At 40.4% G+C, this 11,471-nt stretch overlaps 3 protein-coding genes across 3 annotated transcripts; all 3 read left to right on the forward strand.

Moving 5' to 3' along the window:
• Positions 1-2,645: 2,645 nt before the first annotated feature.
• On the forward strand, positions 2,646-5,290 carry LOC125285383 (mannose-binding protein A-like). Its single transcript, XM_048229801.1, has 4 exons — positions 2,646-3,535; positions 3,790-3,876; positions 3,996-4,073; positions 4,155-5,290. The coding sequence occupies exons 1-4, from the start codon at positions 3,265-3,267 to the stop codon at positions 4,538-4,540; spliced, it is 822 nt and encodes a 273-aa protein (XP_048085758.1). The 5' UTR covers positions 2,646-3,264; the 3' UTR covers positions 4,541-5,290.
• Positions 5,291-6,385: 1,095 nt separating this feature from the next.
• On the forward strand, positions 6,386-8,145 carry LOC125285661 (mannose-binding protein A-like). The gene is made up of 4 exons (XM_048230199.1): positions 6,386-6,599; positions 6,820-6,906; positions 7,225-7,302; positions 7,394-8,145. Exons 1-4 carry the CDS (start codon positions 6,386-6,388, stop codon positions 7,777-7,779), a joined length of 765 nt encoding a protein of 254 aa, XP_048086156.1. The 3' UTR covers positions 7,780-8,145.
• A 1,088-nt stretch (positions 8,146-9,233) lies between these two features.
• LOC125285360 (pulmonary surfactant-associated protein A-like) lies at positions 9,234-11,149 on the forward strand. The gene is made up of 4 exons (XM_048229777.1): positions 9,234-9,455; positions 9,838-9,939; positions 10,025-10,108; positions 10,192-11,149. The coding sequence occupies exons 1-4, from the start codon at positions 9,242-9,244 to the stop codon at positions 10,572-10,574; spliced, it is 783 nt and encodes a 260-aa protein (XP_048085734.1). The 5' UTR covers positions 9,234-9,241; the 3' UTR covers positions 10,575-11,149.
• Positions 11,150-11,471: the final 322 nt, after the last annotated feature.

An 11,471-nucleotide genomic window follows, 5' to 3' on the forward strand; every position in this document is an offset into this window, starting at 1 on the left:
GAGGTGAAGCACACACTAATCCCGGGCGCGAGTGAGCTGCCTGCTACATCGGGCGGGCGGGAGCAGTGAGGGGTTAGGTGCCTTGCTCAAGGGCACTTCAGCCGGTGGTCCACTGGTCGGGGCTCGAACCGGCAACCCTCCAGTTACAAGTCCAGAGTGCTAACCAGTGGGCCACGGCTGCCCTTAAATGCCAGTGAAACTATTGGAAAACCAAAGCTGTAGGGTCCTTTGATCAAAATTGAATGTGTTGCCCTCACATTGTAGCCTAATATAATCTACTAAAATGTCCCACATTAGGGCAATCCACTCTCATTGTGTATATGGGACATGTAGTAAAGTCAAGTTTATTTATATAGCGCAATTCATGCAGAGGTCATTCAATGTGCTTTACATAAACAAAGCAGTAATAGCAAATAAAAGCATAGAAGGGGCAATAGCCAAAGAATAGTTTAAAAGGTAAATATCATAATAAAAAGAAAACATTAAACACAGGTAGAAAAGGTAAAATAATTTAAAAATAAAGAATAATTAAAAAAGACAAAATAAAAGACACAAGGTAGAATCATTTAGAGGCAGATTCAGAATTTGTAACTCAGTCTGTACAGTTAGCAGAAGGCATCTGAGAACAGGTTGGTCTGCAGTCTAGATTTAAAACTGGCTATAGTTGGGACCTTTTTTATGTCATCCGAAAGTTGGTTCCAGAGCTGAGCCGCATACAGTAGCCAAAGATCCTTGATTACTAGCTCCGCTTTAACCCTCTCTGCAGTAGCTGTTCTGCCTCTGCCAATTTTAGTTAGTTAGTATAGGCAGTTTATCTGGTGATTGCCATCTAGTGGTTCTTTCTGATGTGCAGTCGCTATGACAGCTATGCTGTATTGTTTGATTTATGACAGCCATAGCAACCAGGACAACCATCTTGATAAGCAGCAGCACATTTTGAGTTATTTGCTGAATTATCATCTTTCTACATCCTGTATGTTAAAGCCTTTGAAAAGCATCGTCCGTAAGTTTAATAATTGCTTACTTAAAGTAGATTGTAAATTTAGTGACGTTATTTGGTAATTTCTGATAAATCTATCTTTATTTGATAAAACCATGCTGCCTTCTATGTGTCTACTGATCAGCTACTGATGGATACTTTTTCATCTGTTTAATCGTATATTTCTTCAGATATTGAATATTGAATACATATGTTTTGTATCATTTTCAGTTTTACTCATTATTCATACTGGAAGCCAGGGAGGTACAGGATAGTCAACAAGTCAAGCCAAGGGAAGTCAAGGGAGGGAGGAACAGAATAGTCAGGAAGTGGCAGATAAAGCATGTCCAGCTGTTAGTAAGAGAGGAGGTACTCTCGGAAGAGTTGGGTCTTCAGAAGGTTATTGACGATACAGAGGGATGCCTCTGCTCTGCTAGGTTGGTAGATTTGGACCAAAGCTGTTGGTCTCTTCCTCAGGGATGGGCAAAATACATCAAAATGTTATTTGGAAATAAAATACCAAATACCCGACTTGTAAATGTATCAAAATAAAATTCAAAATACAGCAGCCATGCCATGTATCAAAATAAAATAATGTATTTTGTATTTTGAAAATACTAAAATACTTTTTTTCAATGGTGTATGAAATTTATAAGTACAGTAGGTGAGTTGATTAAGTAGACAATGTCTGACAGCAACAGACTTTCTCTACCTGATAAGGCATTCCATAATCAAATACAGTAGGAAAAATCCAACCTTGAAGGGAAGCAAATTTATTGTGAGATTACAATAAATCACCAACAGATTATAATTATACCGGTTTTTAGTCATCCTTAGCAGAGGTGCCAATAATTCTGACGCCCCTGTTACTGACATCCCAAAATAACATTATGGTCACCCAGATAAAGGTTAGTTTTAAAGTAACTCATGTTCAAAGAACTTCCCTTAATGACTCATAATATTCTAATTTACTTTTTTGATATTCAGTAATAGATGGTCTACTTTGCATCAGCAACAATGACTCAATGACTAATTCAAATGAATGATGAGAATGATAAGAGGCCAGGTCTCCACATAGCATTTGTAAAATGTTCAGTTATTCAACACTATCACATGCAACTACTGTGTTTCATTTCATTTCATTTCATTTTGCAAGTTTTTTCGCTTAATTTACCTTCATTTAACAGCTTCAGAGTCATTGGAATGGTTATATGACTTATTCCGGGTTGATTGGTGGCCGTCTCGCTTCCCAAGAGCAAATCCTCTAGCGCCTGTGAGCGGAAAAAACCCATTGTGTTAACTGGTGGGCTGGCGGGGCCGACGGCCATCAAAGTGTCAGGAAGTTTTTTGAATAAAACATGAGGAAAATCCAACCTAAAGGAATTGGTTTTTTACTGCATTCAAATTCACACATACACGCCAGGCACCGGCTAGAAAAACCCTAGCGATGGAGTTTCTCAGACATTATAATGACAAAAAGCCAGCGAAAAATGAAAAGCAAAAAAGAAGCCGAGAAAACAGTAAGGAAATTGCCAATACTGCATAGTTTACCTTTAAGGACACCAATTTTCTTTGTGAATGAATAATGTATTGTAAATAAATATATGTTCTTCCTTAAAATACATGGGGCATAAGTATTCATGCAGGCAGATTTTTATTTTTAAAGGCCAGTTATTTCATGGATCCCTTGGCCTTTGGAATTAAAATAGCCCCACATCATATATCTTCACCATACCTCAAGATTGGCATGGTTTTATTTCCTTAGCCTAATAGCTGGTTTGATTTGCATTGAGAGATGATCTTATGGAATGTGGGCTTCTGAAATCCTACATCTGGCATCTGGGGCAGTCTTGGGCAGGCTTTCCTTTTCTTTCTTAAGGTTTTAGGTATACCATACAGATTTGAAAATAACTCAAATAACTGTCTTTAAACAGTCCACATCCATGCATATGTGAGTGTGAATTATTATTATTATTATTATTATTATTATTATTACATTATTATGGTACACTGTACAAAGCTTTGTTAAACACCTTTCACCTCTGTGTTCCTGGAAAAATAGATATAACAAAGAGGAAAGAGCTAAAGAGGGAACCCATTTGAAGGACATATCTAGAGATAATGTTCCAAAATAGTTTAGTAGCAAATAGAGTCACCAACTCAAAGAAATTCAAAACAAAACAGGAAAAACATTCATACTTCCTTCTGAGAATCATATCAAAGCATTCTTCCTGCTAGTTAAATGACCCTGACATTGTCTTGGTCAGGTCACCGTCTCAATACTGATGGTCTGTATAAATATGATTAAGTCAGCTGCTGCCCAGTGTCACTCTGTCACAGCCATGGCTCTGTCCACTCTTCACCTCACTGTGCTTTGCTTTGCGCTTCTGCTGTGTCTGATTGGTGGAGCACAGACTGAGGTTCCGCCCAGTTGCTTGGCCTCGGCTGGTGTCCCTGGCAACCCTGGACACAATGGGCTCCCAGGCAGAGATGGCAGGGATGGAAAAGATGGGAGAGAAGGAGTTTCAGGATCCAAGGGGGACAGAGGAGACCCAGGTTTGTGAGTGAGTGAGTGAGTGTGTGTGTGTGTGTGTGTGTGTGTGTGTGTGTGTGTGTCTGCATTTGTGTTACAGAAGGGGGTCAGGCGAAAATCCTTTAATGAACAATGCTGTAACTGTTGTCTGTTTAACCTGGAACGTGCCTGAGACTGTTTTTACTACATTAAAGACTAAAGAGCTTTCTAAAATGACGCACAGGTGACCTGCCTGAATGTAATGTGTGAGTGATGTGTTTCATGTTTCTATCTGCAGGTGTGCCAGTCCCAGGACTGCCGGGTAAGATGGGTCCTGCTGGGCCAAAAGGTTCTAAAGGAGAGAATGGGGTGATGGAAATACCAGGTAAGGGGAGTCACATTAATGTGTCCTTCTACATGTGTGTGTTGTGTGTCTCAGTACATATTTGAATGCAGTTTGCAAGTACAGTATCTGAGTGGCACTTGATCAATTGTCTGCGCCAGAGTCTGCTGATGTTTTGATGAAGTCCTTAAAGACAGATATTCAGACTATGGGATCCAGATTGTCTACTGTAGAAAAAGGTAGGAGGAAGTCAGATTGTTTCCTAAATATGCTATACCTCTCACTTTTCTGGGACGCTAAGTATACCTTCTTGTTCACAGCCATGGGCTTCCGCATCATCAGGAGAGTAGGAATGAAATATTATGTGACTGAGGGGTTGCAAGACGATTTTGATGCTGGTCTGAGATTCTGCAGAGATGCTGGAGGTGATCTTGTGTTGCCTAAAAATGAAGAGGAGAACAACGTTCTTGTGAAGATGCTACAAGTGTTAGAGGCGCCAATAGGGTGGATAAGAACAACAGACAGGAAGACTGAAGGGATCTTCCTGGACACAGATAACAGCACCCTGAGCTTCACTAAATGGAAACCAGGAGAGCCCAATGACCATAACAATAATGAGGACTGTAGTATGGTCTATACAGCCACAGGCCTCTGGAATGATATTCTCTGTGATAGAAAATACCACATAGTATGTGAAATAAGCTAAAGAACAACAATGCACTGCTGATTTAGCTTGATTGCTGTGTTAGCCAAAGAGTTAACGACTATCCTGTTTGTCTCAGTAGCGGAGGTGATTTTCTAAGTTATGCATCCTATTAATGTTATAATGCTATTCCACCTTTTGAGTGACTTTGTTAATTTCAGTGTCTGACCCACTAAGATGTCAAGAAATTATCCGATTTATGTTAAAATTAAAATTGTATTTACACAGGCTCACTTATTTAATCAAAATTCATGTTAGAGGACAAACAAAAAATATTAATTTAATAGAGCAATATTTCTAACTTTGTTGTCATATTTATATCTATCCTTATATGGTGACATACAATTTTTTGGTGTCAAGAATAGAGGTAAACAGTGTATTGATCATTGTGTAAATCCTAATTATTCACTTCAACATTGCACAGCTGCTAATGGGATCACACAGATGCAGTAGCAGTGGGAAAATCTGTTTCTTTTTTTGCTAGATTATTAATTGCAAGTAGGTTTGTATTATGATCCCAGTGTTTAAGCCCTGTGTATGTGTATTGATCATTTAATGAAAATAAAAACCAAAAAGTTCAGAGACTGGATTGACACTTTTATTGCCTATTGGCGAGATGAAGACATGACTAGACAATATCTGACAAAGAAGAGACCAAGGCCTTGGATGTTCATGTGAAGACTTGTGTTCAGATTTAGACTGGTCTCATGAATACCTCTATCTGAAATAAAGGATAAAATAGTGCTCTGTTAATTCTGTTTGTTATTATTATCAAATGAATGATAAGTGAATTAGCTAAGCCATCTGTATATTTAGGTTTTGAATGCATTAAAGTTATTGCAAAATGTATGATTTTTGGTTCATCTGATGAAAATCAGCTCCAAATGAAATAGCTAACTAACCTCTGGAATCAGAAGAGGTCTATTTAAAGCCATGAAACCATGTTCATGGACAGAAAATTAAGTACGGTATAAATTATAGTGGCCTGGTGGCTGAAAGTCGTTTGGATTCCCTCTTTGTCCATTTTGGTTTATTGGTTTGTGAATGGTTGGTTCTGGTTTGTTTTTGTGGGGATGTTCCTATTTTGAATGAACATAAATTGGAGCGAGCAGTACTTCACGTACGATCTATTTGTCTTGGAGACCCCTGCTTCGTCTGGCCTGGTGGCTGGGGGGTAAACAGTTGTCCCCTTGGTCACACTTTTGTACAATCGGCACAAACACTTGCTACACACATCTAGGTTGGGGATTTCAGTCTGGGCAACTATGAACTGGACACCCCAGACTTTGTTGTGAACTCACTGCCAGACTCAGAGGTCCTAACTGCTAAAAGTATGCCTGGACTGAGGATTAGTGACAGCCTTTCCTTTTGAAGAGGGATCAGGTTTGTTTTGTTGTTATTACTTCACCCACATGCACTGTAAGTGTGTGAGAGCATGAGAGAGTGTGTGTGTGTCAGGTCAGTGTAGTGCACTTATGTTCCATAATTTCAGTCAATTGTCATGAGTTCCTGGAAAATCAGATGGGAGCAAAGCAAAGCAAAATCTATATTAGGAGAACAATTAAAGGCCATAGGCCTACTGAATTTAAAAAGTTGATGTGTTAGCAAGTTTTTCTTTCTCATGAAGCCCAAACCGTCTGTTATGCAAGCCCAGATTTAATGTACTTTTCCATTTCCTTACAGGAGGTTGGTTCCATTTCCTTCCAGAAAATCAGTTCTGTTTTTTATTGTTTGATTGTGTTTGTGATTCCATCCTGAAATGATTGATGTTTTGAGGATCTGTGTAAATGCTTGACTGGTTCAGGTGCTGCTCAGTGTCACGCTGTCTTTTCCAGGGAGAACACCGCCATGGCTCTGTCCACTCTTCCCCTCACTGCGCTTTGCTTTGCGCTTCTGCTCTGTCTGATTGGTGGAGCACAGACTGAGGTTCCGCCCAGTTGCTTGGCCTCGGCTGGTGTCCCTGGCAACCCTGGACACAATGGGCTCCCAGGCAGAGATGGCAGGGATGGAAAAGATGGGAGAGAAGGAGTTTCAGGACCCAAGGGGGACAGAGGAGACCCAGGTTTGTATCAGCGTGTCTGTTTGTGGGTGTGTTAGTGAATCACCAGGTAGTTAAGTATGTGAATGTTTGTAGTGTAGTGCAGGATCATTTGATCCTCATTTGTCTGTTTAACCTAAAGAGTCTGAGACTATTTCTTAAAGACTAATTAGCCTTCTGATGCACAGGTGAGCTACCTGGAAGTAATGTGTGAGTGTGATGTGCTTCATGATTCTACCTGCAGGGCTGCCAGTCCCAGGACCTCCGGGTAAGATGGGTCCTGCTGGGCCAGCTGGTCCTATGGGGCAGAAGGGGGAAGTTGGGATGCCAGGTAAGAAGAGTCACATTGATGTGTGGTTCTACTGTACATGTGCACATTTGGGGGGGGGGGCTGAAGCCACCCTAAGATGATAAAAAAAGCCCCCCTAAAAATATGTAGTAATAATATGTGTCCAAATTCACATCCATTATTCCCTGTTGAATTGCTCACGGAGTAGCCTACTTATCTCACATAAATCACAGATGTCACATGAAAGAGCGGAACCAGAGCTTGTGTGTGTGCGTGTGTGTGTGATGTGTCTGTGTGCATTTATATGTATTTGCAAGTATCTGATTAATACTTGATCAACTGTCTGCATTTTTACATTAGGAGCTGCTGATGCTTTGCCAAAGTCCTTACGGACAGAATTTCAGACTATGAAATCCAGATTATCTGTTATAGAAAAAGGTAAATGTCAGACCTTTTCTAAATATCCACATATCTTATCTTCTTCTGTCTTTTCTGGGATGCTAAGTAGGCTATACTTTGTTGTTCACAGCCATGGGCTTCCACATTATCAGGAGAGTTGGACCGAAGTATTACGTGACCGAAGGGTTGCAAGACGATTTTGATGCTGGTCTGAGATTCTGCAGAGATGCTGGAGGTGATCTTGTGTTGCCTAAAAATGAAGAGGAGAACAACGTTCTTGTGAAGATGCTAAAAGTGTTAGAGGCGCCAATAGGGTGGATAAGAACAACAGACAGGAAGACTGAAGGGATCTTCCTGGACACAGATGACAGCACCCTGAGCTACACTAAATGGAAACCAGGAGAGCCCAATGACCATGACAATAATGAGGACTGTAGTATGGTCTATACAGCCACAGGCCTCTGGAATGATATTCCCTGTGATAGAAAATACCACATAGTATGTGAAATAAGCTAAAGAACAACAATGCACTGCTGATTTAGCTTGATAGCTGTTTTAGCCAAAACAACTATCCTGTTTGTCTTAGCGGTGGTGATTTTCTACACAAAGCTATGCATCCTATTAATGTTATAATGCTATTCCACCTTTTGAGTGACTTTATTTTTAGAGTCAAGCTAATTTCAGGATCGGGATCACACAGATACAGTAGCCAGCAGTGGGAAAATCTGTTTCTTTTTTGCTAGATTATTAATTGCAAGTAGGTTTGTATTATGATCCCAGTGTTTTAGCCCTGTGTATGTGTATTGATCATTAAATGAAAATAAAAAAACAAAAAGTTCAGAGACTTTGGATTGACACTTTTAGCACTAGACAATATCTGACAAAGAAGAGACCAAGGCCTTGGACGTTCATGTAAAGACTTGTTCATTCTGTTTGTTATTATTATCAAATGAATGAGTGATAAGTGACTTAGCTAAGCCATCTATACTATGTTTAGGTTTTGAATGCATTAAAGTTATTACAAAATGTATGATTTTTGGTGCATCTGATGAAAATCAGCTCCAAATGAAATAGCTAACTAACCACTGGAATCAGAAGAGGTCAATTTAAAGCCATGAAACCATGTTCATGGACAGAAAATTAAGTGCGGGATAAATTATAGTGGCCTGGTGGCTGAAAGTCGTTTGGATTCCCTCTTTGTCCATTTTGGTTTATTGGTTTGTGAATGGTTGGTTCTGGTTTGTTTTTGTGGGGATGTTCCTATTTTGAATGAACATAAATTGGAGCGAGGAGGATGGCACTTCACGTACGATCTATTTGTCTTGGAGACCCCTGCTTCGTCTGGCCTGGTGGCTGGGGGGTAAACAGTTGTCCCCTTGGTCACACTTTTGTACAATCGGTACAAACACTTGCTGCACACATCTAGGTTGGGGATTTCAGTCTGGGCAACTATGAACTGGACACCCCAGACTTTGTTGTGAACTCACTGCCAGACTCAGAGGTCCTAACTGCTAAAAGTATGCCTGGACTGAGGATTAGTGACAGCCTTTCCTTTTGAAGAGGGATCAGGTTTGTTTTGTTGTTATTACTTCACCCACATGCACTGTAAGTGCGTGAGAGCATGAGAGAGTGTGTGTGTGTCAGGTCAGTCAATTGTTATGAGTTCCTGGAGCCAAGCCAAGCAAAATCTATATTACTGTAGGAGAACAATTAAAGGCCATAGGCCTACTGAAAGTTGATGTGTTAGCAAGTTTTTCTTTCTCATGAAGCCCAAACCGTCTGTTATGCAAGCCCAGATTTAATGTACTTTTCCATTTCCTTACAGGAGGTTGGTTCCATTTCCTTCCAGAAAATCAGTTCTGTGATTGTGTTTGTGATTCCATCCTGATATGATTGATGTTTTGAGGATCTGTATAAATGCTTGACTGGTTCAGGTGCTGCTCAGTGTCACGCAGTCTTTTCCAGGGAGAACACCGCCATGGCTCTGTCCACTCTTCACCTCACTGCGCTTTGCTTTGCGCTTCTGCTGTGTCTGATTGGTGGAGCACAGACTGAGGTTCCGCCCAGTTGCTTGGCCTCGGCTGGTGTCCCTGGCAACCCTGGACACAATGGGCTCCCAGGCAGAGATGGCAGGGATGGAAGAGATGGGAGAGAAGGAGTTTCAGGACCCAAGGGGGACAGAGGAGACCCAGGTTTGTCTCAGCGTGTCTGTTTGGTTTGTGTATGAATCATCAGGTAGGTAAGTATGTAAATATTTGTATTGCACTGCAGAATCATTTCATCGTCATTTGTCTGTTTAACCTAGAAACAGTCTGAGACTATTTCTTAAAGACTAACTACAGTGTTTCCCATACATTGACTTATTTGTGGCAGCCCACCACAATATCAACATTGACCACCACACAATGATTTTCCTGGTTGTACTAAATTGTGCTTAAATCTGGTTAGAATCATAACAGCGCTGCACTAATTTGTTAAAAACTGTTGCATTCGAGTTAATTCTGCAAACCTACCACCACAAATAGAATTTAATTCTGTGGGAGACACTGAACTAGCCTTTTATATAATGCACAGGTGAGCTACCTGGAAGTAATCCAGTCCCAGGACCTCCGGGTAAAATGGGTCCTGCTGGGCCAGCTGGTCCCAAAGGGCAGAAGGGGGAAGTTGGGATGCCAGGTAAGAAGAGTCACATTGATGTGTGCTTATATGTGTGTCTTTGCACATATCTGAGGTAACTGTGGTTGATTGTATTTTGCATTAGGGCCTCTGAAAACAGATGCTAGAATTGAGTCCTTACAGTCAGATGTTCAGACTATGAGATCCAGATTGTCTATTATAGAAAAGGGTAGGTGGAGATCACACATTTTCTAAATATGATTTCTTATTCTTATCTTTTCTGGGATGCTAATTATACCTTCTTGTTCACAGCTATAGGACTACACATCCTCAGAGTAGGAATGAAATACTATGTTACAAATAAATTGCAAGACAATTTTGATGTTGGTCTGAAGTCCTGTGAAGATTCCGGAGGAGATGTTGTGTTGCCCAAAAATGAAGAGGAGAACAAGGCTGTTGCGAAGATGGTATCAATATCAGGGGGACCCATATGGATCAGGACAACAGACAGGGACACTGAAGGGACCTTCCTGGACACCGATAACAGCATACTGAGCTTCACAAAATGGGCACCAGGGGAGCCCAGTAATGGTGAAAATACTGAGCACTGTACCAATGTCTATGATGACACAGGCCTCTGGAATGATGTGCCCTGCAATACCAAATGTTACATAGTATGTGAAATAGTAGACTAAGGAGTTTTTTATTCATCCAGTTGTTTTATTGCTAGATTATTTTGTACTTATTGGCATGCAATTCATTTTATCATGCTATTCCAAATTTCAGGAGCTGATTTTAGAAACTGACCACTCACCAAGATGATAATAAATTCATGTAAAAATTGTAAGACAAGCTTTTAATAATCAAGATAAGATAGAGCCTTTAAGTAATAAATCAAAGCCAGATTGGGATCAAAATGCATGTAAAAGCACAAACAAGATTACAAAACTATGAAATATCAAAGTTTTTTCATTACTGGCTTATGATAAATGAAAACATCAGTTGAAGTATCTTTGGGTCATGCAGTATGAAAGGTATCTGACTGCAAAATGGCAGTAACATGATTTGTAAATGTGTAAATAGTATTCAATTGTGTCCATGTCTGACATCAGATCTTTGGAAGAAGGATCTCTTATATGTTTTGGTTCACTTCAGATGTGACCAGTTTTACTGAATCCCGAATAAAATAGGCCTATGCGTTTCTAAAGAAACAAACAGGGCTATGGGCTGTATTTTGGGCCACCAGCGCATGGCGTAGGCTAATACTCGTTATTCACCCGCGGAAAGTTGAATTCGGTATTTTGCACGTTTATTTTTTAAGCATTGCGCCCAGGGGTGTGGCAATTAACAACCTAGGGAGGGACATAGCGCGTTGTCTAAAAATCGCTATCATACACCACCTAAACCTGGTCAGAAGTCAATGGCGAGTTGTTCATATGCTATTTTAAGAGCGCATGTCAACAGTCATATTGGCAGGTGCACGCACCATCCTTCTATCATTCATGAACGCACACCAGCGCACGTCCATGCAAAGCATTACAAATTGCACGATTACAATGGGAAACATAATTAGAATAAAGACATTACGAAAT

The sequence above is a fragment of the Alosa alosa genome, chromosome 20, assembly GCF_017589495.1.
Source record: "Alosa alosa isolate M-15738 ecotype Scorff River chromosome 20, AALO_Geno_1.1, whole genome shotgun sequence".
Lineage (NCBI taxonomy): Eukaryota > Metazoa > Chordata > Actinopteri > Clupeiformes > Clupeidae > Alosa > Alosa alosa.

Coding starts and splice junctions, on each gene's coding strand:
- LOC125285383 (XM_048229801.1), top strand. CDS start 3,265: ATGGTCTGTATAAATATGATTAAGTCAGCTGCTGCCCAGTGTCACTCT. Junction 3,877..3,995: donor TGGGGTGATGGAAATACCAG/GTAAGGGGAGTC, acceptor TGTCTGCGCCAG/AGTCTGCTGATGTTTTGATG. Junction 4,074..4,154: donor ATTGTCTACTGTAGAAAAAG/GTAGGAGGAAGT, acceptor TCTTGTTCACAG/CCATGGGCTTCCGCATCATC.
- LOC125285661 (XM_048230199.1), top strand. CDS start 6,386: ATGGCTCTGTCCACTCTTCCCCTCACTGCGCTTTGCTTTGCGCTTCTG. Junction 6,907..7,224: donor GGGGGAAGTTGGGATGCCAG/GTAAGAAGAGTC, acceptor TTTTTACATTAG/GAGCTGCTGATGCTTTGCCA. Junction 7,303..7,393: donor ATTATCTGTTATAGAAAAAG/GTAAATGTCAGA, acceptor TGTTGTTCACAG/CCATGGGCTTCCACATTATC.
- LOC125285360 (XM_048229777.1), top strand. CDS start 9,242: ATGGCTCTGTCCACTCTTCACCTCACTGCGCTTTGCTTTGCGCTTCTG. Junction 9,456..9,837: donor GGGGGACAGAGGAGACCCAG/GTTTGTCTCAGC, acceptor TATAATGCACAG/GTGAGCTACCTGGAAGTAAT. Junction 9,940..10,024: donor GGGGGAAGTTGGGATGCCAG/GTAAGAAGAGTC, acceptor ATTTTGCATTAG/GGCCTCTGAAAACAGATGCT.